The following is a 26,078-nucleotide window of genomic DNA, read 5'->3' on the forward strand; positions in this document are numbered from 1 at the left end:
TACTTCTGTGTGTTGATCAGTGGTGGTCGAGTGTCAGCCTCCTTACCTCGGCCATGTCTCTGAGCACTGAACACCTTGTACTTCTGTGTCTTGTCAGTGGTGGTCGGGTGTCAGCCTCCTCACCTCGGCCATGTCTGTGAGCACTGAACACCTTGTACTTCCGTGTCTTGCTCAGTGGTGGTCAGGTGTCAGCCTCCTCACCTCGGCCATGTCTCTGAGCACTGAACACCTTGTACTGCTGTGTCTTGCTCAGTGGTGGTCGGGTGTCAGCCTCCTCCCCTCGGCCATGTCTCTGAGCACTGAACTCCTTGTACTTCTGTGTCTTGCTCAGTGGTGGTCGGGTTTTAGCCTCCTCACCTCGGCCATGTCTCTGAGCACTGAACACCTTGCACTTCTGTGTCTTGCTCAGTGGTGGTCGGGTTTTAGCCTCCTCACCTCGGCCATGTCTCTGAGCACTGAACACCTTGTACTTCCGTGTCTTGCTCAGTGGTGGTCGTTGTCAGCCTCCTCACCTCGGCCATGTCTCTGGGCACTGAACACCTTGCACTTCTGGGCCTCCAGGGAGGCTGCAGCTCTGGAACATGACAGCACTGGAGGATAATGGCTCCTGCTAGCTTCATGTTTGATTCTTCTAACAAAACTTCTGATGATTCTCTGATCGCCCCAATATCTTAGGCTAGGTCACATTTTCGTTCATGAGGGCTGCGGATTGCTGCGTACTTCCTCCCTGAAGCTCTGCCTACTTCTGTATGCGTCCTGCGTTTCCCTGCGTACCTACCTTTAACATTGTGTGCGCAGGGACATGCGTTGTATGCGGATGTGTCCGCATGCAGCTATTTGACGTGTGCGGTGACCGTACGGAAGCGCAAAATTTTGGTCTAAATCCTCACATCTAATAATTCTGCTCACAGTGTACAAGGAAAATGGTGCGTTGTCAATGATACTTAATTGCAAAATAGATTTTATTTTTTTTTTTAGACAAAATTACACGCATTTCAAAACGAAAAAGGTTTGTCCCGAAAAGTGGACAACCCCTTTACATCAAATATTATGTCTGGTTCACTGGCCCTTCATGCTAAGCAGTTTCAAAAATCTCTAGGAAGCGATACTCATCCTGATATTCCTTCTGCTAAACTCACTGGTCCTGGCCTCATTGTATTGTACATCGTACTGAGTGTATACAGATACAATACACCAGTACATACAGTTGTGCTCAAAAGTTTTCAATTTTTTTGTTTTCTTGGCCTTTTTTCAGAGAATATGAATGATAAAACCAAAACTTTTTTCCACTCATGATTAGTGGTTGGGTGAAGCCATTTATTGTCAAACTACTGTGTTTTCTCTTTTTAAATCATATGATTCTGATCAAAAGTTCACAAACCCTGGTGATTTTGGCCTGATAACATACACAGAAGTTGACACAAATGGGTTTGAATGGATACTAAAGGTAACATCTTCACCTGTGACCTGTCTGATTGTAATCAGTGTGTGTGCATAAAAGCTGAGTGGGTTTCTGGGATCCAGACAGACTCTTGCATCTTTCATCCAGCCACTGACGTTTCTGGATTGTGAGTCCTGAGGAAAGCAAAAGAATTGTCAACGGATCTACGGGAAAAGGTAGTTGAACTGTATAAAACAGGAAAGGGATACAAAAAGATATCCAAGGAATTGATAATGCCAGTCAGCAGTGTTCATACTGTGATTAACAAATGGAAAATCAGGGGCTCTGTAAAAGCAAAACCACGGTCAGGTAGACCAACAAAAATGTCATCCACAAGTGTCAGGAAAATTGTTCGGGATGCAAAGAGAAACCCACAAACCCCATGATGAAAGGAACACCATTCCTACTGTAAAGCACAGAGGTGGGTCGCTGATGTTTTGGGGATGTGTGAGCTACAAAGGCACAGGAAACTTGGGCAAAGTTGAAGGAAAGATGAATGCAGCACATTATCAGCAAATACTGGAGGCAAATTTGCCCTCATCAGCTCGGAAGCTGCACATGGGACGTACTTGGATGTTCCAACATGACAACGATCCAAACACAAGGCCAAGTCGACCTGTCATTGGCTACAGCAGACCAAAGTGAAGGTTCTGGAGTGGCCATCTCAGTCTCCTGACCTCACTGTCATTGAGCCACTCTTGGGAGATCTCAAGCGTGCAGTTCATGAGAGACAGCCCAGGAAATGACAGGAACTGGAGGCTTTTTGCCAAGAAGAGTGGGCAGCTTTACCATCTGAGAAAGTAAAGAACATCATCCACAATTACCACAAAAGGACCTCAAACTGTCATTGATGTTAGAGGGGCAATACACGGTATTAAGAAATGGGGTATATGAACTTTTGATCAGGGTCATTTGGATGTTTGGGGTTGTCATTATGATTTAAAAAGAGAAAACACAGTAGTTTGACAACTAGTGGCTTCACCCAACCACTAACCATGAGTGGAGAAAAAGTTTTGGTGTTATCATTCATATTCTCTGAAAAAAGGCCAAGAAAGCCAAAATTCTGCCAGGGTATGTAATCTTTTGAGCACAACTGTATATTATATATATTGTGCATTGTGTGCATATATCTCTGTACAGTGTGTGTGTGTGTGTGTGTGTGTGTGTGTGTGTGTGTGTGTGTGTGTGTGTGTGTGTGTGTGTGTGTATAGAATGCTTGTAATATACAGTGGGGTAAATAAGTATTTGATACTTCCGATTTTGCAAGTTTTCCCACCTACAAAGAATGGACAGGTCTGTAATTTTTATCATAGGTACACTTCAACTGTGAGAGACAGAATATTAAAATAAAATCCAGAAAAATCACATTGTATGATTTTTACATAATTTGCATTTCATTGCATGAAATTAGTATTTGATACAGTAGAAAAGCAGAACTTAAATATTTGGTACAGAAACCTTTGTTTGCAATTACAGAGGTCAGACATTTCCTGTAGTCCTTGACTATGTGTGCACACACTGCAGCAGGGATTTTGGCCCACTCCTCCATACAGATCTTCTCCAGATCTTTCAGGTTTCAGGGCTGTCGTTGGGCAACATTGAGTTTTAGGTCCCTCCAAAAATGTTCTATTGGGTTCAGGTCTGGAGACTGGTTAGGCCACTCCAGGATCTTGAAATGCTTCTTACAGAGTCACTCCTTTGTTGTCCTGGCTTTGTGTTTTGGATTATTGTCATGCTGGAAGACCCGGCCACGACCCATGTTACTGAGGGAAGGAGGTTTTTGGCCAAAATCTCACAATACATGACCCCACCCATCCTCCCTTCAATATGATACAGTCGTCCTGTCCCCTTTGCAGAAAAGCACCCCCAAAGTATGATGTTTCCATGCTTCACGGTTCGGATGGTGTTCTTGGGGTTATACTCATCCTTCCTCCAAACACGGCAACTGAAGTTGATACCAAAAGTTCTATTTTGGTCTCATCTGACCACATGACCTTATACCATGCCTCCTCTGGATCATGCAGATGGTCATTAGCAAACTTCAAACAGGTCTGCAAAATTTTTATCCGTGACCATGTAGTGTGTTAGTAACGGTAATGTTTGAGACTGTGGTCCCAGCTCTCTTCAGGTTATTAACCAGGTCCTTCCATGTAGTTCTGGGCTGATTCCTGACTTTCCTCAGAATCATACTTACCCCACAAGGAGATATCCTGCATGGAGCCCCAGATCATGGAAGATTTACAGTAATCTTGTGTTTCTACCATTTTCTAATAATTGCACCAACAGTTGTTGCCTTCTCACCAAGCTTCTTACCTATTGTCCTCTAGCCCATCCCAGCCTTGTGCAGGTCTACAATTTTGTCCCTGGTGTCCTTAGACAGCTCTTTGGTCTTGGCCATGGTGGAGAGGGTGGAGTGTGATTTAGTGTGTGGACAGGTGTCTTTTATGCAGGTAACAAGTTCAAACAGGTGCAATTATTACAGATAATGAGTGCAGAAAAGGAGGGCTTCTTAAATAAATAAAAAACTAACAGGTCTGTGAGAGACAGAATACTTGCTGGTTGGTCGGTGATCAAATACTTACTTTATGCAATGAAATGCAATTGAATTATTTAAACATCATACCATGTGATTTTCTGTTTTTTATTTTTAGATTCAGTCTCTCACAGTTGAAGTGTTACCTACAATAAAAATACATACCTCTCCATTCTTTGTAGGTGGGAAAACTTGCAGAATCGGCTCTGTATTTTACTTTCCCCATTGCGTGTGTATGTGTGTGTGTATATATATATATATATATATATATATATATATATATATATATATATATAAATATATAAATATATATATATACAGCACAGACCAAAAGTTTGGGCACACCTTCTAATTTAAATATTTTTCTGTATTTTCATGACTATGAAAATTGTACATTCACACTGAAGGCATCAAAACTGTGAATTAACACATGTGGAATTATATACTTAACAAAAAAGTGTGAAACAACTGAAATTATGTCTTCTATTCTAGGTTCTTCAAAGTAGCCACCTTTTGCTTTGATGACTGCTTTGCACACTCTTGGCATTCTCTTGATGAGCTTCAAGAGGTAGTAACAGGGAATGGTCTTCCAACAATCTTGAAGGAGTTCCCACAGATGCTTAGCACTTGTTGGCCCTTTTGCCTTCACTCTGCTGTCCAGCTCACCCCAAACCATCTCGATTGGGTTCAGGTCTGGTGACTGTGGAGGCCAGGTCATCTGGCGTAGCACCCCATCACTCTCCTTCTTGGTCAAATAGCCCTTACACAGCCTGGAGGTGTGTTTGGGGTCATTGTCCTGTTGAAAAATAGATGATGGTCCAACTAAACGCAAACCGGATGGAATAGCATGCCACTGCAAGATACTGTGGTAGCCATGCTGGTTCAGTATGCCTTCAATTTTGAATAAATCCCCAACAATGTCACCAGAAAAGCACCCCCACACCATCACACCTCTTCCTCCATGCTTTACTGTGGGAACCAGGCATGCAGAGTCCATCCGTTCACGTTTTCTGCGTCACACAAAGACTTAGTGGTTGGAACCAAAGATCTCAAGTTTGGACTCATCAGACAAAAGCACAGATTTCCACTGGTCTAATGTCCATTCCTTGTGTTCTTTAGCCCAAACAAGTCTCTTCTGCTTGTTGCCTGTCCTTAGCAGTGGTTTCCTAGCAGCTATTTTACCATGAAGGCCTGCTGCACAAAGTCTCCTCTTAAGTTGTTGTAGAGATGTGTCTGCTACTAGAACTCTGTGTGGCATTGACCTGGTCTCTAATCTGAGCTGCTGTTAATCTGCGATTTCTGAGGCTGGTGATTTGGATAAACTTATCCTCAGAAGCAGAGGTGACTCTTGGTCTTCCTTTCCTGGGGCGGTCCTCATGTGAGCCAGTTTCTTTGTAGGGCTTGATGGTTTTTGCCACTGCACTTGGGGACACTTTTAAAGTTTTCCCAATTTTTCGGACTGACTGACCTTCATTTCTTAAAGTAATGATGGCCACTCGTTTTTCTTTACTTAGCTGCTTTTTTCTTGCTATAATACAAATTCTAACAGTCTATTCAGTAGGACTATCAGCTGTGTATCCACCAGACTTCTGCACAACACAACTGATGGTCCCAACCCCATTTATAAGGCAAGAAATCCCACTTATTAAACCTGACAGGGCACACCTGTGAAAACCATTCCCGGTGACTACTTATTGAAGCTCATCAAGAAAATGCCAAGAGTGTGCAAAGCAGTCATCAAAGCAAAAGGTCCCTACTTTGAAGAACCTAGAATATAAGACTTATTTTCAGTTGCTTTACACATATACATATATATATACATATATACAGTGGGGGAAATAAGTATTTGATCCCTTGCTGATTTTGTTCATGTCTTTGTCAGGGGACAAACTTACAGTCTATAATTTTAAGGGTAGGTTAATTTTAACATTGAGAGCTAGGATATCAAAAATCCAGAAAATCACATTGTATAAATTATATAAATTTATTTGCATTTTGCAGTGAGAATTAAGTATTTGATCCTTCTGGCAAATAAGACTTAATACTTGGTGGCAAAATCTTTGTTGGCAAGCACAGCAGTCAGACGTTATTGTAGCTGATGATGAGATTTGTGCACATGTCAGGAGGAATTTTGGTCCACTCTTTGCAGGTCATCTCTAAATCATTAAGATTCTGAGGCTGTCGCTTGGCAACTCGGAGCTTCAACTCCCTTCATTCTATGGGATTAAGGTCTGGAGACTGGCTAAGGATGCCCTGCCTGTGAATCCCAGCCCCGCAATGTGAATAAATCAGAAGACACTGCGGGGCTAGGATTAACAGGCAGGGCGGCCGCACAGGCGCAGTCAGCTAGACTGCATATGAGGACAGACGGGCAGCGCTCACTGCGCCTGCCCAAGGCAGGAGAAAAGAGCGCAGGCGCTGGCTCATTTCAAAACAGCGGTGAGGAGGCGGTGCCAAGAAGATTTGAGTGACGGCTGTGTGGCGTCTGCAGCAGGGGGGAAAGGCCTGCCTCCAGGACATATTACAAAACGGATTATTTCTGCAGTTACAGCACCCAGAACTAAAAGAGCCACCTTGTCAGAATGCAGCATTACTGCTGCACAAGGTGGCTCTTTTAGTTTCAAATGCCTGGGGGGGGGGGGGGGTGACAGGTTCCCTTTAATATCCTGGCAGAGGGAAGGAGGTTGTTACTCAGGAGTTTACGGTACATGGCTCCATCCATTCTCCCATTGAGGCAGTGACGTAGCCCTGTGCCCTTAGCAGAGAAACACCCCCAAAACATAGTGTTTCCACCTCCATACTTGACAGTAGGGATGGTGTTCTTTGGGTCATAGGCAGCATTTCTCTTCATGGCGAGTTGAGTTAATGCCAAAGACCTCAATTTTTGTCTCATCTGACTACAGCACCTTCTCCCAATCACTCACAGAATCATCCAGATGTTAATTGGCAAACTTCAGACGGGCCTTCACATGTGCCTTCTTGAGCAGGGGGACCTTGCAGGCGGAGTTGCAGGATTTTAAACCTTTATGGTGTAATGTGTTACCAATGGTTTTCGTGGTGACTGTGGTCCCAGCTGCCTTGAGATCATTAACAAGTTCCCTCCCGTGTAGTTTTAGGCTGACCTCTCACCTTCCTCATGATCAAGGATACCCAGCGACGTGAGATTTTGCCTAGTGCCCCAGATCAATGTCGATTGACAGTCACTTTGTATTTCTTCCATTTTCTTACTATTGCATCAGCAGTTGTCTCCTTCTCACCCAGCGTTTTACTTATGGTTTAGTAGCCCATTCCAGCTTTGTGCAGTTCTATGATCTTGACCCTGACATCCTTATAAAGTTCTTTGGTCTTGCCCATGTTGTAGATGTTAGAGTCTGACTGATTGCGTCTGTGGACAGGAGACTTTTAGGGTATGTGCACACGCTGCGGATTTCGCTGCGGAACCGCAGCGTTTCCGCAGGTGCGGGTCCGCAGCGGTTTCCCATAAGTTTACAGTACAATGTAAACCTTTGGGAAACGAAATCCGCAGTGCACATGCTGCGGAAAAAAACGCGCAGAAACGCAGCGGTTTATATTCCACAGCATGTCAATTCTTTGTGCGGATTCCTCTGCGGGTTTACACCTTGTCCAATAGAAAACTGCAGGTGTAAACCCACAGCGGAAACCGCACTAGAAACCGCGATAAATCCGCAGTAAAAACCGCAGCGGTTTTGCACTGCGGATTTATCAATTCCGCTGCGGAAAAATCCGCAATGGAATCCGCAGCGTGTGCACAAGCCCTTATAAAGGTGACTATGTAAGACAGATGTCATTAATGCAGGTAACGAGTTGGTTAGGAGCCAGAACTCTTAATGGTTGGTAGGGGATCAAATACTTATTTCTCACTGCAAAATGCAAATAAATTTATGTAATTGATACAATGTGATTTTGTGGATTTTATTTTTGATATTCTATCTCTCAATGTTAAAATTAACCTACTCTTAAAATTATAGACTGTTCATGTCTTTGTCAGTGGACAAACTTACAAAATCAGCAAGGGATCAAATTCTTATTTCCCCCACTGTACACACACATATATTCTTAACTACATAGTAGTGTGTGTATGTTTTATATATAGCGCATGAAATAAGTATTGAATACGTCACCAGTTTAAAGGTGCTATTGACATGAAATTCTGGCCAGATGTTGGTAACAACCCATCCAATGCACACAGGCAAAGAAATCAAATCATAGATGTTCATAAATGAAGTTATGTGTAACAATGAGAAATGATGATACAGGGAAAAAGTATTGAACACATGAAAAAAAGATAAATTCAAAAAGCCATTGAAAGTCATAACACCAGCTGAAATCTATCAGTAGTTAGAAAGCAATCCTGCCACTGAGTGAAAGATAATATCAGCTGGTTCAACTAATGGCCTATAAAAAGGTGTTACATTAGCAAGGTGCCACACAAGAAACATGATGCATAAGGGTATGTGCACACGTCAGGATTTCTTGCAGAAATTTCCTGAAGAAAACCGGAAATTTTCGCTTTTTTTTTTTTTTGCGTTTTTTTCCCGTTTTTTTCGCGTTTTTTTTAGCATTTTGCAAGCGTAATTAGCTTGCAGAATGCTAAAGTTTTTCAAGCGATCTGTAGCATCGCTTGGAAAACTGACTGACGGGTTGGTCACACTTGTCAAACATAGTGTTTGACAAGTGTGACCAACTTTTTACTATAGATGCTGCTTATGCAGCATCTATAGTAAAAGATAGAATGTTTAAAAATAATAAAAAAATAAATAAAAAAATGCTTATACTCACCCTCTGCAGACAGCCGATATCCTCAGCGGCGTCCGTTCCTATAGATGGTGTGGTTCAGGACCTTCGATGACGTCGCGGTCACGTGAGCGGTCACATGACCGGTCTCGCGACCAATCACAAGACAGCGACGTCATCGCAGGTCCTGAACCACACCATCTATAGGAACTGAAGCGGCAGCATGCAGCGGTGAGAGGCGGGAACACTCCGGGGGCCATCGAAGGTGAGTATATGACTATTTTTTATTTTAATTCTTTTTTTTTGACCACTTATATGGTGCCCAGTCCGTGGAGGAGAGTCTCCTCTCCTCCACCCTGGGTACCAACCGCATATAATCTGCTTACTTCCCGCATGGTGTGCACAGCCCCGTGCGGGAAGTAAGCAGATCAATGCACTCCTAGGTGTGCGGAATCCCCGCAATTCCGCATTTTTAATGAACATGTTGCTTTTTTTCCGCGATGCGATTTTTTTCGCGGAAAAAAATGCAACATTTGCACAAAAAATGCGGAATACACTGTAAATAATAGGAGGCATATGTTAGCGTTTTTTTCGCGTTTTTATCACGTTTTTATAGAGAAAAAAAGCAAAAAAAACGCGAAAAATACTGAACGTGTGCACATGGCCTCAAACCAGTGAACTGCCTCAAGACCTTCGCAACCTTATTGTTGCAAAACATACTGATGACATTGGTTGCAAAAAAATTTCTAAACTGCTGAAGGTTCCAGTGAGCACTGTTGAGGCCATAATCTGGAAGTGAAAGGAATATAATTTCACCATAAACTGGCCACGACCTGGTGCTCCTCACAAGATTTCAGACAGAGGAGTGAAAAGAATTATCAGAAGAATTGTCCAAGAGCCGAGGACCACCTGTGGAGAGCTACAGAAAGACCTGGAATCAGCAGATACAATTGTTTCAAGGGAAACTATAGGTAACGCACTCAGCCTCCATGGCCTGTATGCATTCTCACCACGCAAGACTCCATACCTGAACAAAAAGCATGTTCAAGCATGTTTAAAGTTATCTCAACAATATTTAGACAAGCCTGTGAAATACTGGGAGAATATAGTCTGGTCAGACGAGAACTCTTTGTATGCCATAATACACTCCATATTTGGAGGCCAAAAGGCACTGCTTATCGCCGCAAAAACACCATACCAACAGTGAAACTCGGTGAGAATATCATGTTGTCGGACTGATTATCAGCATACGGCACTGGTGAACTTCATGTGAATGAAGGAAGGATGAGTGGATAAATGTACCCACACATTCTTGATAAAAAAATCTGCTGCCATCTATCTGGATGATGAAGGTGAAACGAGGGTGGATTTATCAGCAAGCCAATAATCCCAAACACACAGCCAAGGAAATGCTCAATTGGTTTCAGAGGAAGAAAATAAAGCTGCTAGAATGGCCGAGCCGATCACCTGACCTGAATACAATTGAACTCACGAGACCTTCAGGATGTGAAGAGTGTTTGTGTAAAAGAATAGGCTATAATCACACCTGAGCAATGCCGGCAACTAGTTTCTCCATACAGGAAGAGTCTTGAAGCTGTCATCTCTAACAAAGGCTTTTGAGCAAAGCATTAATTAAATATCAGTAAGCGTGTTCAATAATTTTTCCCTGTGCCATTTCTCATTAATACACATCACTTAATTTATGGACAGCTATGGTTTGATTTTTTTGCCAGTGTGGATTGGATGGGTGTTTACTGACATCTAGTGAGAATTTCATGTCAATAGCACCTTTAGAAATTACCAGGTGGAATAACAGAGGGGCAGCTCACTGAATAAAATATTTTCCAGAGTTGTTCTTACATGAAGAATGCAACTATTCAATAAGACAGGAGAATTGCCATATACCTGTATTTCCAACCCCTGAGTGGAGAAACCACTCGGGGCCATTATTTGGTAGGAAGTATGGAGCCAGATAGAAATTTTTTGTTTTTCGGCCTCTCCCATTTAGGGTCAGGTGACACGGGCCCAAGAAGCTGAAGAAAACTACGCCATAAAAAGAGAGCTGGCTGTAGTAAAACAGCAATACTATACGGCGACCGAAAATCTACAGAGCGCCCAAAATCTCATCCGCCAGCTGCAAGATAAGCAGGTAAGAGCTCTGTGCCCGGGCTCCGGAGGCTCGTCACAGATGGTTTAGAGGCTTCCTCACTTTACCTTTAAGGCAAATTGTAGGGGTAGTGTTCAAAATATTCTTCAGGACTTAGCTTGACCACATATGTATATAATGTTCTCCCATTTCTTTGTAATGTGTGACGGCCGGCACACTTCCACCAGTAATCAGCTGATGGATCGCATTTACGGGTGGTTATTAAAGGGATATTTCCTTCTCATACATGTATGGGATATGCCATAGATACATATCACTAATGGGACCTGCACCCACGTGTCAGGGTCCCGTTTGCAAAATATATGCTGGTCCCAATGGTGGGATCCGCATCAAGTGTACATCTATAGAATATCCATAAATGTAGGAGATGGGATCACCCCTTTAAGGGTCACTAGTAATTTCTCCTACCACCGCAATTGCCCTAATATCACCTTTTTTTTTTTACTTCCCTTCAGTTCCACTTCCAGAGAACCTTTGTTTCCGTTCTACAGAAGTAGTGGCTGTCACCTTAATAGCTGAGGCGGATGTAGCGGCCGTCATCTTAATAGCTGAGACGGATGTAGCGGCCGTCATCTTAATAGCTGAGGCGGAAGTAGCAGCCGTCATCTTAATAGCTGAGACGGAAGTAGCGGATGTCCTGTTAATGGCTGAGATGGAAGTAGCGGCAGTCTTCTTAATGGCTGAGGCGGATGTAGCGGCCGTCATCTTAATAGCTGAGATGGAAGTAGCGGATGTCCTGTTAATGGCTGAGATGGAAGTAGCAGATGTCATCTTAATGGCTGAGGCGGATGTAGCGGCAGTCTTCTTAATGGCTGAGGCGGTTGTAGCGGCCGTCTTCTTAATGGCTGAGGCGGTTGTAGCGGCCATCTTCTTAGAGGCTGAGGTGGAAGTAGCGGCCGTCATCTTAATGGCTGAGGTGGAAGTAGCGGCCGTCTTCTTAGGCTACGTTCACATTTGCGTTGTGCTCCGCAGCGTCGGCGCCGCAACGCACAACGCAAACAAAAACGCAGCAAAACGCATGCACAACGCTGCGTTTTGCGCCGCATGCGTCCTTTTTTTTATTGATTTTGGACGCAGCAAAAATGCAACTTGCTGCGTCCTCTGCGCCCGGACGCGTGCGCCGCAGTGACGCATGCGGCGCAAAACGCAAGTGCGACGCATGTCCATGCGCCCCCATGTTAAATATAGGGGCGCATGACGCATGCGGCGACGCTGCGGCACCCGACGCTGCGGCGCAGACCGCAAATGTGAACGTAGACTTAATGGCTGAATCGGATGTAGCGGCAGTCTTCTTAATGGCTGAGGCGGATGTAGTGGCAGTCTTCTTAATGGCTGAGGCGGAAGTAGCGGCCATCATCTTAATGGCTGAGGTGGAAGTAGCGGCCGTCATCTTAATGGCTGAGGTGGAAGTAGCGGCCATCTTCTTAATGGCTGAGGCGGATGTAGTGGCAGTCTTCTTAATGGCTGAGGCGGAAGTAGCGGCCATCATCTTAATGGCTGAGGTGGAAGTAGCGGCCGTCATCTTAATGGCTGAGGTGGAAGTAGCGGCCATCTTCTTAATGGCTGAATCGGATGTAGCGGCAGTCTTCTTAATAGCTGAGGCGGAAGTAGCGGCCGTCATCTTAATGGCTGAGGTGGATGTAGCGGCAGTCTGATTAATGGCTGAGGTGGAAGTAGCGGCCGTCTTCTTAATGGCTGAGGTGGATGTAGCGGCAGTCTTCTTAATGGCTGAGGCAGAAGTAGCGGCCTCTTTCTTAATGGCTGAGGTGGATGCAGTGGCCATCATCTTAATGGCTGAGGTGGATGTAGCGGCCGTCATCTTAATGGCTGAGGTGGATGTAGCGGCAGTCTTCTTAATGGCTGAGGTGGATGTAGCGGCCGTCTTCTTAATGGCTGAGGTGGATGTAGCGGCAGTCTGATTAATGGCTGAGGTGGAAGTAGCGGCCGTCTTCTTAATGGCTGAGGTGGATGTAGCGGCAGTCTTAATGGCTGAGGCAGAAGTAGCGGCCGCTTTCTTAATGGCTGAGGTGGATGTAGTGGCCATCATCTTAATGGCTGAGGTGGATGTAGCGGCCGTCATCTTAATGGCTGAGGTGGATGTAGCGGCAGTCTTCTTAATGGCTGAGGTGGATGTAGCGGCAGTCTTCTTAATGGCTGAGGTGGATGTAGCGGCAGTCTTCTTAATGGCTGAGGTGGATGTAGCGGCAGTCTTCTTAATGGCTGAGGTGGATGTAGCGGCAGTCTTCTTAATGGCTGAGGTGGATGTAGCGGCAGTCTTCTTAATGGATGAGGCAGAAGTAGCGGCCTCTTTCTTAATGGCTGAGGTGGATGTAATGGCCGTCACCTTAGCGGCTGATTCTCGCGCTCCTTGTAGCAGAGTCACTGTTTGCATAGCGGACTGCCTATTAGAATTGATTTTGGAAGGATTGGACCATATTTCCCCCTCACCTCTTGAGACCCCGATATGGGTAACTCTCGAAGGACTCTTTTCGAAGGACCTGGTGCATATATTAGAGAGAATTGTGAAAAGTGGCTTATACCCTGTTGGATCTAGCCCATCTTTGTGGTACATGGTTGGCCATTTTTTTTTTTAAGCGGCCCTGTCCCCAGAGTTCACAATACAAGCTGCATACATTATTAGGTAGATACAGGTGCTTCTCACTAAATTAGAATATCAACAAAAGGTTAATTTCTTTCAGTTCTTCAATACAAAAAGTGAAACTCATATATTATATAGAGTCATTACAAACAGAGTGATCGATTTCAAGCGTTTATTTCTGTTAATGTTGATGATTATGGCTTACTCTAATTTTGTGTGAAGCACCTGTATCTTGGACCTGATGAGGCTGGGGAGTCAGACTGGCTGTTAAATACCCAAATAAATATGAACATTTTAATGCTGAGCAGAAAAACTTTGAAAAAGAATTGTACAGCTATTCTATTATGGATGTCCAAAGTAAGTACACCAACCTCATCAGGTCTGAAATATCTCTTTAACCCCTTCCCGACCCATGACGCCTATGTGGCGTCATGGAATGATCGCATCCCTGCAGATCGGGTGAAAGGGTTAACTCCTATTTTACCCGATCTGCAGGGAGAGGGGGAGTTGTACTTCAGCCTAGGGGGGGTGGCTTTGCCCCCACGTGGCTACGATCGCTCTGATTGGCTGTTGAAAGTGCAACAGCCAATCAGAGCAATTTGCAATATTTCACCTATGAAAATGGTGAAATATTGCAATCCAGCCATGGCCGATGCTGCAATAGCATCTGCCATGGCTGGAAATCATGTTCTGGCCCCCCCCCCACCGCCCCCGATCTCCTCCCCAGTCCTCCGTTCTGTCCGGTACCCCCCTCCGTCCCCCTGTTCGCTCCCCCATGCTCCTGTTCGCTCCCCCGTGCTCCTGTCCGCTCCCCCGTGCTCCTGTCCGCTCCCCCCGTCCTCCGATCCCCCCCTCTGTGCTCCGATCCACCCCCCCACCACCCCCTCATACTTACCGAGCCTCCCGAAGTCGGTCCGTCTTCTCCCTGGGCGCCGCCGTCTTCCAAGATGGCGGGCGCATGCTCAGTGCGCCCGCCGAATCTGCCGGCTGGCAGATTCATTACAAAGTACATTTTGATCGCTGTGGTAGGTTCTATCACAGCGATCAAAATAAAAAAAATAATAAATAAACCCCCCCCCTTTATCACCCCCATAGGTAGGGACAATAATAAAATAAAGAAAATATATTTTTTTTCTTTTTCCACTAGGGTTAGGGTTAGAACTAGGGGTAGGGGTAGGGTTAGGGGTAGGGTTAGGGTTATGGCATGTGCACACAGTGCGGATTTGGCCGCGGATCCGCAGCGGATTGGCCGCGGATCCGCAGCGGATTGGCCGCGGATCCGCAGCGGATTGGCCGCGGATCCGCAGCGGATTGGCTGCTGCAAATTCGTAGCAGTTTTACATCAGGTTTACAGTACCATGTGCACCTATGGAAAACCAAATCCGCTGTGCCCATGGTGCGGAAAATTCCGTGCAGAAACGCTGCGTTGTATTTTCCGCAGCATGTCAATTCTTTGTGCAGATTCCGCAGCGTTTTACACCTGTTCCTCAATAGGAATCCGCAGGTGAAATCCGCACAAAAGAACACTGGAAATCTGCTGTAAATCCGCAGGTAAAACGCAGTGGCTTTTACCTGCAGATTTTTCAAAAATCGTGCGGAAAAATCTCACACGAATCCGCAACGTGGGCACATAGCCTTAGAGTTAGGGTTGGAATTAGGGCTAGGGTTAGAAATAGGGTTAAGATTAGGCTTGTGGTTAGAGTTACGGATAGGGTTAGGGGTGTGTTGGGGTTACAGTTGTGGTTAGGGTTGGGATTAGGGTTAGGGTTGGGATTAGGGTTAGGATTAGGATTGGAATTAGGGTTACAGGTGTGTTGGGGTTAGGGTTGTGGTTAGGGGTGTGTTGGGGTTAGGGTTGTGATTAGGGTTATGGCTACAGTTGGGATTAGGATTAGGGGTGTGTTGGGGTTAGTGTTGAAGTTAGAATTGAGGGGTTTCCACTGTTTAGGCACATCAGGGGTCTCCAAACGCAACATGGCGCCACCATTGATTCCAGCCAATCTTGCGTTCAAAAAGTCAAATGGTGCTCCCTCCCTTCCAAGCCCCGACGTGCGCCCAAACAGTGGTTTACCCCCACATTTGGGGTACCAGCATACTCAGGACAAACTGGGCAACAACTGTTGGGGTCCAATTTCTCCTGATACCCTTGCAAAAATAAAAAATTACTTGCTAAAACCTAATTTTTGAGGAAAGAACAATTATTTTTTATTTTCACGGCTCTGCGTTATAAACTTCTGTGAAGCACTTGGGGGTTGAACGTGCTCACCACACATCTAGATAAGTTCCCTTGGGGGTCTAGTTTCCAAAATGGAGTCACTTGTGGGGAGTTCCTACTGTTTAAGCACATCAGGGGCTCTGCAAACGCAACCTGACGCCCGCAGAGCATTCCATCAAAGTCTGCATTTTAAAACGTCACTACTTCCCTTCCAAACCCCGACGTGTGCCAAAACAGTGGTTTACCCCCACATATGGGGTATCAGCGTACTCAGGAGAAACTGGACAACAACTTTTGGGGTCCAATTTCTCCTGTTACCCTTGGGAAAATAAAAAACTGTGGGCTAAAAAATCATTTTTGAGAAAAGAAAAATTATTTTTTATTTTCATGGCTCTGCGTTATAAACTTCTGTGAAGCATCTAGATTAGTTCCTTCAGAGGTCTAGTTTCCAAAATGGGGTCACTTGTGCGGGAGCTCCAATGTTTAGGCACACAGGGGCTCTCCAAACGCGACATGGTGTCCGCTAATGATTGGAGCTAATTTTCCATTCAAAAAGCCAAATGGCGTGCCTTCCCTTCCGAGCCCTGCAGTGCGCCCAAACAGTGGTTTACCCCCACATATGGGGTATCATCGTACTCAGGACAAACTGGACAACAACATTTGGGGTCCAATTTCTCCTATTACCCTTGGGAAAATAAAAAATTCTGGGCTAAAAATCATTTTTGAGGAAAGAAAAATTATTTTTTATTTTCACGGCTCTGCATTATAAACTTCTGTAAAGCACCTGGGGGTTATAAGTGCTCACTATGCATCTAGATAAGTTCCTTGGGGGGTCTAGTTTCCAAAATGGGGTCACTTGTAGGGGAGCTCCAATGTTTAGGCACACAGGGGCTCTCCAAATGCGACATGGTGTCCGCTAATGATTGGAGCTAATTTTCCATTCAAAAAGTCAAATGGCACGCCTCCCCTTCCGAGCCTTGCCGTGCACCCAAACAGTGGTTTACCCCCACATATGAGGTATCGGCGTACTCAGGAGAAATTGCCCAACAAATTTTAGGATCCATTTTATCCTGTTGCCCATGTGAAAATGAAAAAATTGAGGCTAAAAGAAATTTTGTGTGAAAAAAAAGTACTTTTTCATTTTTACGGATCAATTTGTGAAGCACCTGAGAGTTTAAAGTGCTCACTATGCTTCTAGATAAGTTCCTTGGGGGGTCTAGTTTCCAAAATGGGGTCACTTGTGGGGGAGCTCCAATGTTTAGGCACACAGGGGCTCTCCAAACGTGACATGGTGTCTGCTAGCGATGGAGATAATTTTTCATTGAAAAAGTCAAATGGCGCTCCTTCCCTTCCGAGCCCTGCCGTGCGCCCAAACAGTGGTTTACCCCCACATATGAGGTATCAGCGTACTCAGAACAAATTGGACAACAACGTTAGTGGTCCAGTTTCTCCTTTTACCCTTGGGAAAATAAAAAAAATTTCGCTAAAAGATCATTTTTGTGACTAAAAAGTTAAATGTTCATTTTTTACTTCCATGTTGCTTCTGCTGCTGTGAAACACCTGAAGGGTTAATAAACTTCTTGAATGTGGTTTTGAGCACCTTGAGGGGTGCAGTTTTTAGAATGGTGTCACTTTGGGGTATTTTCAGCCATATAGAACCCTCAAACTGACTTCAAATGTGAGGTGGTCCCTAAAAAAAATGGTTTTGTAAATTTTGTTGTAAAAATGAGAAATCACTGGTCAAATTTTAACCCTTATAACTTCCTAGCAAAAAAAAAATTTGTTTCCAAAATTGTGCTGATGTAAAGTAGACATGTGGGAAATGTTATTTATTAACTATTTTGTGTCACATAACTCTCTAGTTTAACAGAATAAAAATTAAAAATGTGAAAATTGCGAAATTTTCAAAATTTTTGCCAAATTTCCATTTTTTTCACAAATAAACTCAGAAATTATCGACCTAAATTTACCACTAACATGAAGCCCAATATGTCACGAAAAAACAATCTCAGAATCGCTAGGATCCGTTGAAGCGTTCCTGAGTTATTACCTCATAAAGGGACACTGGTCAGAATTGCAAAAAACGGCAAGGTCATGAAGGGGTTAATACTGTATGCTGTTTACATTGTGAGATTTATTGACAGATCCACTTTTATTGGCTGCCATGTAATACTATATATCTTCTGTATTGAGGTCACCGCAGAGGAAATGTCAAGCCGAGTAGAGCTTCAGGATGCCTGATTTATGCCAGTAGTCTGACCACCAAAGTGGAGGTCTCACTTGTTTTCCATGCAGACCACCCATCCAACCACCATGTCTTTTTCTTTTCTTGCAGAATGATCCACATGCTACAGAAGAGATAGTCAGTCATCTCGAGTCCGAACTAGAACAGTCGCGCCTTAGGGAAACGGAGACCTTGGGAGCATTAAAGGAAATGCAAGATAAAGTAGTCGAGTTGGAAAAGGTGAGTTGTCAGCCATGGTCCTCACCAGCTGGAGAAGAAGAGAAGCTGCAGTTTACATAATGAAAGGGAGCGCTAGAAACAGGGCAGATCTTGAGTCATTAACTTCAGTGTGGTTGAGCTGTAATACCAGATTCAGCCAATGGACTAGGGTGGCGCTGTTTCTGAGAGAGAAAAAAATGCTTCGACATCTTAGATTTGAAGGCTTGTAGAAAAGTATTAGAACCAAGGATATTGGAGACTAAAGACACACCTTACTAGAAAATCACTGTGTCTCTGAGAACCTCCTGATCATGAGAATAGGGGTCCCAAATTTCTCTCTGTGAATGGAACGGTAGGGAGCATGTGCAACCACCACTCTTTAAAAATTTATTGGAGCAGTGACGAAAAGGGAGACGAAAAGGGATATTCCCATCTCAAAGGTCCTATCCCAATATGTAGTAGGTGTAATAAGAATATTAGCAAATACCTCCAATTAAAAATGTAGTATAATTCTTCTGATAAGCTATGTCGCTTACTCCATGTGCAGGGCATTGCAGTAGTTTAGGTATCTATGGTTATGACCACTCTTATAGTGACCGTTAGTTGTTAGTGGTTGTAACCATGAATACCTACTACTGCAATGCCCTGCACACAGGGTAAGTTACATAGCGAATCTGAAGAACTATACTTCATTTCTAATTGGAGGTATTTGCTAATGTTATTATTATTACACCTACTACATATTGGGATAGGATCTGTAGAGAATACAGGGGCGCTTGGCAGAGTGTATGGGAGAGCAGACCAGACAGCTGCCGGATGAACCACTCTTCAGCCGATGGATATCTAATGTGTTTGGGGGCCTCTGTACTCGGGGTCTCAGCAGCTCGACCCCCCAACAATCTTACTTTTATCATCTATCCCATGTATAGGTGATAAATGTTGTTTGTGGGACGTTATCATATTATATGGCGCTGTGTACTTACAATTGCTCATTTTGCCTTTCTACCTAGATTTTTCTCTGCTCTATGTAGAAACAGGAAGTCTCTTGTCCTTGCATTTATCATTCCCCTCTTCAACTCCTGACCCAGCTGCCATTGACTTTTGCAGTGATGACTCGTGCAGGAAAAACTGTCCTCCTGTTTCTACATTGAGCTTAGAAGGTAGTCAGTTTTTAAGGCTAGGCGGTTTTTAATCATGTGACGTCATAGACTAAAGGAAAAAGAGAAGGAACTGGGTAGAAGGGAGAAATGAGCAATTGTAAGTACACAGGGCTATATAATATGATGACTATATAATATGAGGAGGAGGGATTCTTTAAGTGTATATTGGTCAGCTGTCACAGTACAGGGCTGATAGTGCTGTGCCTAGAAGCGACCGGGGAACCATCAGACATATGGAAAATGAAAAGGACTGTATGATTATCCTGCATGTGAGTAGGGAAGAAGAGGTTAATGGACTGGTTTCTCATTCTTAGAGAAACAGTTCTCTCCCCGATGAAAGCAACGTCGCCCTTCTCCACGAGGAACTTCTGTCTCTGAGGAAGAGAGAATCTCATGCTCTGCAGGTTATGCGTGAAGGTCAGAAGCAAGTGACAGAGCTGAGTGACCGCTGGCAGGTAAGAGCCACATGTTAAGCGTACATTCCTTTTCCTATCATTTTATGTAGTCTTATCTATAGTAACGATCCTTCCTATCTTTCATTATGTAGTCCTTGTCTTCCCGGGGAGGAGGTGGAGGTATTTGGAAAGACTCGCCTCGTAAGAGTGCGACTGGGGACCTACAGGACGAGGTCATGTCTTGCCGGTTACGAGAAGTCATGGCTCAAAGCGAAACACGTGAACTTCGGCAGAGGGTTCTTATTCTGGAAAGTCAGGTGTACTTTCCATCTGTGATTGTCTTCTGTGTTGTATATTGAGTGGTAGATTGTAGACTCATGGCCTTCAGATGGATCGGTCAGACCTATAAACTAGGGCCAGGAAAGACCGGGCTCGGGTGCCCTTACTGAAGCTGGATCTGCTCTTCCCTACGCCACCGACAGCTTTCTAATATTGACATGTATAAGACGCTGTCATCTGGTTTCCCCCTTCTATACGGTTGCCACCCTATTGCTTTTCCTTTAAAGAGGACCTGGCAAAATTGGCCAGTATTCCATTTTTTTTCCTTTTTAAAAGGGAACCTGTCACAAGGTTTTTGCTACTTCATCTAAAAGCAGGAAAGAGGGAAAGAGACCCTGATTCCAGTGATTTATCACTTTATATTACAACTACTTCACCTAGTTAGTTAGATGACAGTTAGTTCTCATAAAGTTCTATGGAGAACTGCAACTGTCACCAGGAGACCTTGCAGCAGAATGTCTGTGTGTTCCGCTAGCTCCTCCCCTCTGCATAGAATGTTAAAAGCACCAACTGTCATCTCCCATCTCAGTAATGGGAAACTCTGTCTTCACTGAATACAGATTTTACCCATGAATTAAGAATGAATGATCAGTCCGGGAGGAGAAGGAATCACATTTCTCTGATAAGATATATTATAAAGTTGCTTATCGCATACAATCAGTGCGTGGCAGTCGGAGGAGCGGGCCCAGACCAGAATCCTACTCTTTAGCCTCTCATTGATGTTGATAGCGCCCCCTACGTCATCCACACAAGTTGTCTCTTGCTGCTGCCGTTGAACTAATGGCGGACGCCTGCACATAGGACGGCTGTTTCTGCTGCGCTGACCGCGGTACTGGGAAATGAGCATGTCCTGATCTTCAGCTCAGTGGGGATGACGCAGAAGACATCTATACGAATCAGAGGCAAAGGGCCTGAATTCTGAGACTGACAGCAGGTGGAGAGGCAGATCCATCACACCAATCGGCAGGGTGAAGTAATAAGTTGATTTTATCAGTTTTCTTGGACTGCAGGGATCAAATGAACACTCAGATTAGTGTTTATAGGGCGAAGAGTAGTGATGAGCGAACGTGCTGGGATAAAGTGTTATCTGAGCATGCTTGAGTGTCTTCGGCGTGCTCGAAAAATATGTTCGAGTCCCTGCAGCTGCATGTCTGGTGGCTGTTTGACACCTGCAACACATGCAGGGATTGTCTGTTTGTTAGGCAATCCCTGCATGTGTTGAGACTGTCGAACAGCCGCGAGACATGCAGCCATGGGGAATTCAGTATATTTTTCGAGCACGCCGAAGACACTCGGATAGCACACGAGCATGCTGAGATAACACCTTATCCGAGCACGTTCGTTCATCACTAGTGAACAGTTTAGAAGAGGGAAACCGGTTAACAGGTTCCCTTTACACTAGTGGGTGCTAAAAGGTCCCACAGTCTAGTACCCAGAAGCAACATTCAGCTGAAAAGGACATTTGGGAGGAGAATTGTCAGCTGATGTCTGTCCACTGATTTCAGCCAATCAGTATCACTAGGATTGTTCTGAGCCATTGTGATTGGTTGAGAGTAGATACAGCAGCTCTCAGTTCTTCTCGCAGTTGTCCTTTCCAGCTGGATGCCCGGCACTCCCTCCCACCACAATCTGCTTGTGGAAACTAAACAGTGTGCGCTTTTCACTTGCGTTTGATCCAACCATATAGCCGCCTGTGTGTAGTATGAGTGGACGACATGCACCATCTGTCCAGAATCGTCCGGTTCTGACGATGATGCACGTTAGGTACAGTAGTGATGTAGAGCAGCCTGTGTAACCTGTACGTCCTGGTCCAGTTTAGGGGAATCCAGTACATTGACGCTTTGCATCCTCCAGGAAGTGATGCACGAGAAGCAGCTGTCTCGCCTGGAGAAAGAGTGCAAGGAGCTGAGAGAGCGGCTGCAGAGCGAGGCCGCACAGTACAAAGCCCTGCAGTCTCAGATGAGCGAGGACAAGCGGAGGCACGCCGTCACCGAGTGTAAGGTGAGGGGCTCGCCTCTGTGCCAGAGAGCAGAAAGCGGCATTCCTAGAGTCTGGAATCTAAAGTGCCCAGCGGGTGACACAATCCGGATTATTGGAGCGACAGTAAATGATAAATACATTTGAGGTTGAGATTCTCTTTGACTGTTTTCAACCCAGTGGAGATTCCCCAATAATGGGATATTGCAAAGGACCGGTCACTTGCCATAAACCTATCCTTTTATACCTGGTGGAAATGCCGCTGTTATACAGAATCTGACGTTGTATTTCTTTTGTTCCAGAGCCTCTTTGTTCCTGAGATATGGCCTCCATTTCCGTATACAAATCTAGTCTAGTTAGCCAAGTGGGCGTTGTCATCAACCTTAGGTGGGCTTCTTGTGGACCACACCCCTTTGGCTAGTGAGACCGAAACTGCATGCAGGAAAGAGGAGGCCATATCTCAGGAACGGAGAGGCACAGGAGCAAAAGAAAAACTGCCCCAGAGTCAGGAAAACAGCGACATTTACTTCATGTGAAAAATATTACATATTTATGGCAAGTGAGAGGTCCTCTTTATAGGAATTATCCCCCCAACAACATTTATCACCTATCCACATCATAGTTAGTGTATGATGGTGAGGATCAAACGTCACAGATCACCACCACATCGGCCCTGAGACTGCCGCGGGAATGGACTGGTACTGCTCATGTGTGACCACCTCTCCGTTCACTGCCTGAGAGTGGTGGTCGCACATGCTCAGTTCTGCTCATGTAGACCCATACAAGAGAGTGGGGCAGTGGACATACATACACATGACAGTTGTGGGGGTCTCAGATGTCGAACCCCCTGACAATAATAGATCCATTTCCTTGATCTCAGAATAAAGAAGAGGTGATGGCAGTGCGGCTGAGAGAAGCAGACAGTATGGCGGCTGCGGCTGAAATGCGTCAGAGAATAGCAGAACTGGAGATACAGGTGAGACGCTCGCCGTGTGTGGACCCCCTAGATTTCTGTGCATTACCACCAACCTCTATATGATCTGTCACATTCTTAGGATTGAACTTTATGTCTCCCACTTAGAAAGAAGAGGGGGTGATAAAAGGCAAACTGAATGATTCCGATTCTTCCCAGTACATCCGAGAACTGAAGGACCAGATCGAGGAACTGAGGCAGGAGGCAAGTTGTTGCCTGGAGAACCGGTCTACAGTGGTGGCTCCAAGTTTTGAGACTGACACAAATTTTCGTTTTCACAGTTTAGAGCTTCAATGTTTTTAGATCTTTTAGTCGGCTGTTTCTACGATCACTGGAGATCAATTATCAGCATTTCATAAGATTTTACACTTTTATTGACAGATCCATCAAATTTATGTAAAGTCTCAATAAGGCTGACCCTTATATTAGAAGACTGCTGCCCTTCTCCCCGGCAGCTGGATATCGGCTTCTGGGCCAAATCCTGACTGATGAACCATTCTCGTCTAATCAGTGCTTGTGGTTTATCACAATTTCTGTGATTCTCTTTGTCCTCCTGATTTTTGAGGATTGACCAAAGGTTCTCAGTAGGGATGTTCTTGGCCATGGACCCAAAATTTCAATGACTTGTTCAATTAGTTATGTAGTTACCACCTTTTCCTTGTGACGTGGTCTCCATCTTGCTGGAAAAGGCATTGCTCACCACCAAATTGCTCCTGGATCGTTGGGAGAAGTTGTTCTTGGAGGATGGTTAGATCCTATTCTTTATTCATGACAGTGTTCTTAGGCAAAGTTATGAGTGAGCCCCCTCCATGGATGAAAAGCCCCCCACACATGAATGGTGCCAGGATGCTTTACTGTTGGGATGACACGGGACTCATGGTAGCTCTCTCCCTTTCTTCTCCGGACAATCATTCGTCCAGATGTCCCAAGCAGTCTGAAGGGGGCTTCATCAGAGAGTATAACTTTACCCCAGTCCTCTGCAGTCCAATCCCTCTACATCCTGCAGAAAGTCAGTCTATCCTTGATGTTTTTCTTGGAGAGAAGTGTTTTTTTGCTGCCCCTAGGAGCCATTCCATAACTCTGCACTGACGCCTGCCTGCTGCCATTCCTGAGCAAGCTCTGCACTGGTGGTGAACTGGTCCCATAGCAGGATCCTCTTTAGGAGACTTGCCACTTGCTGGACTTTCTTGGGTGCCCTGAAGCCTTCTTCACAGCTGTTGAACCTCTCTCTTTTTGAAGTTTATCATGATCTGATAAATGTTTATATTTGCAATTCATCTGATCGCTCTTCATTACAATCCAGAGTTAATGCAAATTAACACTATAAAAACTGAAGCAGCAAAGTTTGTGAAAACCAAAATTTGTGTCGGTCTCAAAACCTTTGGTCACAACTAAACACTGCATATTTAGAGGTAGCATTGAGTAACGAGCACATAATTTCTTGTGCACTACTCCACAGCTAAATTTGAATTACGTACCTCAGGCTGCATGAATTTCTTTTTTTAGCGTTTGTACAGAGGCTGGAAAAATTAAGAACAGAGTAAATGGGGCTTGTGCCCCATTGCTGGGTGCCCGGGGCACTGTCGGATAATTTAGCAATAGGGCTCAATTTGCACTACTAGGGCAACCCCTACTTGATCAAAATGTTTGGTGCCAAAAAATAATAAAGCCTATATATTCCCCTCTAGTGTCGGCAACGTTCCCGAAGTGTCCGCACTCGCTCTCCCCAGGGCTATCGTGCGAAGTTGTGACACGAGATCCTATTATGGTGTCACGGTCTCCACCTTCAGACAAATCGAACATGAAGAGGAAGTCCAGGCTGATCTCGGACCTCCTCTTCCTGCTTAATTCGACAGGAGGTGAGGACAGTGAGGACAGCACTAATTGGGGCGCCTGTGTCACAACATTGTATGAGAGCCCCGGGGAGAGCAAGTGCGGCACAGGAGGGGAGTATAAGCGAGTAGTCAAATATAGTGGACAACTTCTTTAAGCCGGGCAAACACGTTTGATGGCTGTTGGCCGAATGATGATTCTGCTGATCTTTTGGCTGACAGCTGTCTCGCCCATGCACAGGAGCCTTGACTCTGGCGAGGGCTCCTATGTTCTCTTTGAGAAAGCCACCAACAAACATGTCTGGCCTCTGCTTATCTCCAGAAGAACAAAGCAACCTTCAGTCCAAAATCAGAAATGCCATTTCCACATCTCGCTCAACGATCAGTTTACATTTAACCCCTATAGATATATTATGAAAAACTTCTCATTTTTAGGTTGTGTTTCTCCAGTTCGATAGGTGTTGGATTTTCACAGTTTCTTTCTTTTTCTCCTGCATTTCCGAAGATCCTCATTATTCGAGGTCATAAACCGTACTCCGATCCCATCTCCTTTGATGGACTGGACCTCTCCTCTCGCTCAGGGCAAGAAGATGAAGACTCACTTCCGTCTTCAGATGAAGAGCTTCTGTCCCGGCCCCTCGGAGCCTTGCAGGATGCCCTCTACCCTCATTCTCCGCACAAGGCTTGCTTCCTTCGGCCTCTCAGACGTTCTGCCAGCTCTGACAGTGAAGAAGGAGTTGAAACCAACGGAGCCACATCCGATACACCCCCTGAGCCGGCAGAGGAGGAATAGCACAGGGGGCGAGGATACTGAAGCAGAGCAGCATTAAATCATTGTACCTTTGGGATGAAACCAACTTAACAGCTTCAGTTTCCTCCTTCAAAATCTTGTGGTACGTAATGGGTGCTTGAACTGCTCCTACTTACCCCAAAGAGGAGCCTTGCTGCTAACTGGAGGGGCGAGTATGAACCACGTGACGCACGCTTGTGCCAGTCGGTAGGAGCATCGAACAAGACTCTTGTATGAAGTCGTTCTCATCATCAAATGTAGTTTATAATACTAATCCGAAGGTCAACGCTACATCTACAAGCTTCACCCCTGCCTAACAGTCACACCTCTGAGGGGTCAAGGGGAAATAGGGCAATTTACAGTCCCATATTGAATCCCCTACTTGCACTACATGGTGGAAAGAAGCCCCATCATTTATTGAAAATTAGTCCGTGACTCATTTACAGTTTTTCTAAGTGT

At 44.9% G+C, this 26,078-nt stretch overlaps 1 protein-coding gene across 4 annotated transcripts in view; it reads left to right on the top strand.

The window, feature by feature from the left end:
• EVI5L (ecotropic viral integration site 5 like) overlaps positions 1-25,686 on the top strand; it is a 67,175-nt gene extending 41,489 nt beyond the window's left edge. For 2 of the 4 annotated variants that reach the window (XM_077262439.1, XM_077262440.1), the window contains 8 exons: positions 10,738-10,878; positions 18,046-18,174; positions 19,628-19,768; positions 19,861-20,025; positions 21,902-22,048; positions 22,905-23,000; positions 23,106-23,201; positions 25,335-25,686. In XM_077262439.1, the coding sequence (XP_077118554.1) occupies positions 10,738-10,878; positions 18,046-18,174; positions 19,628-19,768; positions 19,861-20,025; positions 21,902-22,048; positions 22,905-23,000; positions 23,106-23,201; positions 25,335-25,622 (1,203 nt within the window). In that variant the 3' untranslated portion in view covers positions 25,623-25,686. Of the gene's footprint in view, positions 1-10,737; positions 10,879-18,045; positions 18,175-19,627; positions 19,769-19,860; positions 20,026-21,861; positions 22,049-22,904; positions 23,001-23,105; positions 23,202-25,334 lie in introns of those variants that run through there. The other 2 variants (XM_077262438.1, XM_077262441.1) reach the window with 2 other exon arrangements.
• Positions 25,687-26,078: the final 392 nt, after the last annotated feature.

Source organism: Ranitomeya variabilis, chromosome 5 (genome assembly GCF_051348905.1).
Source record: "Ranitomeya variabilis isolate aRanVar5 chromosome 5, aRanVar5.hap1, whole genome shotgun sequence".
Lineage (NCBI taxonomy): Eukaryota > Metazoa > Chordata > Amphibia > Anura > Dendrobatidae > Ranitomeya > Ranitomeya variabilis.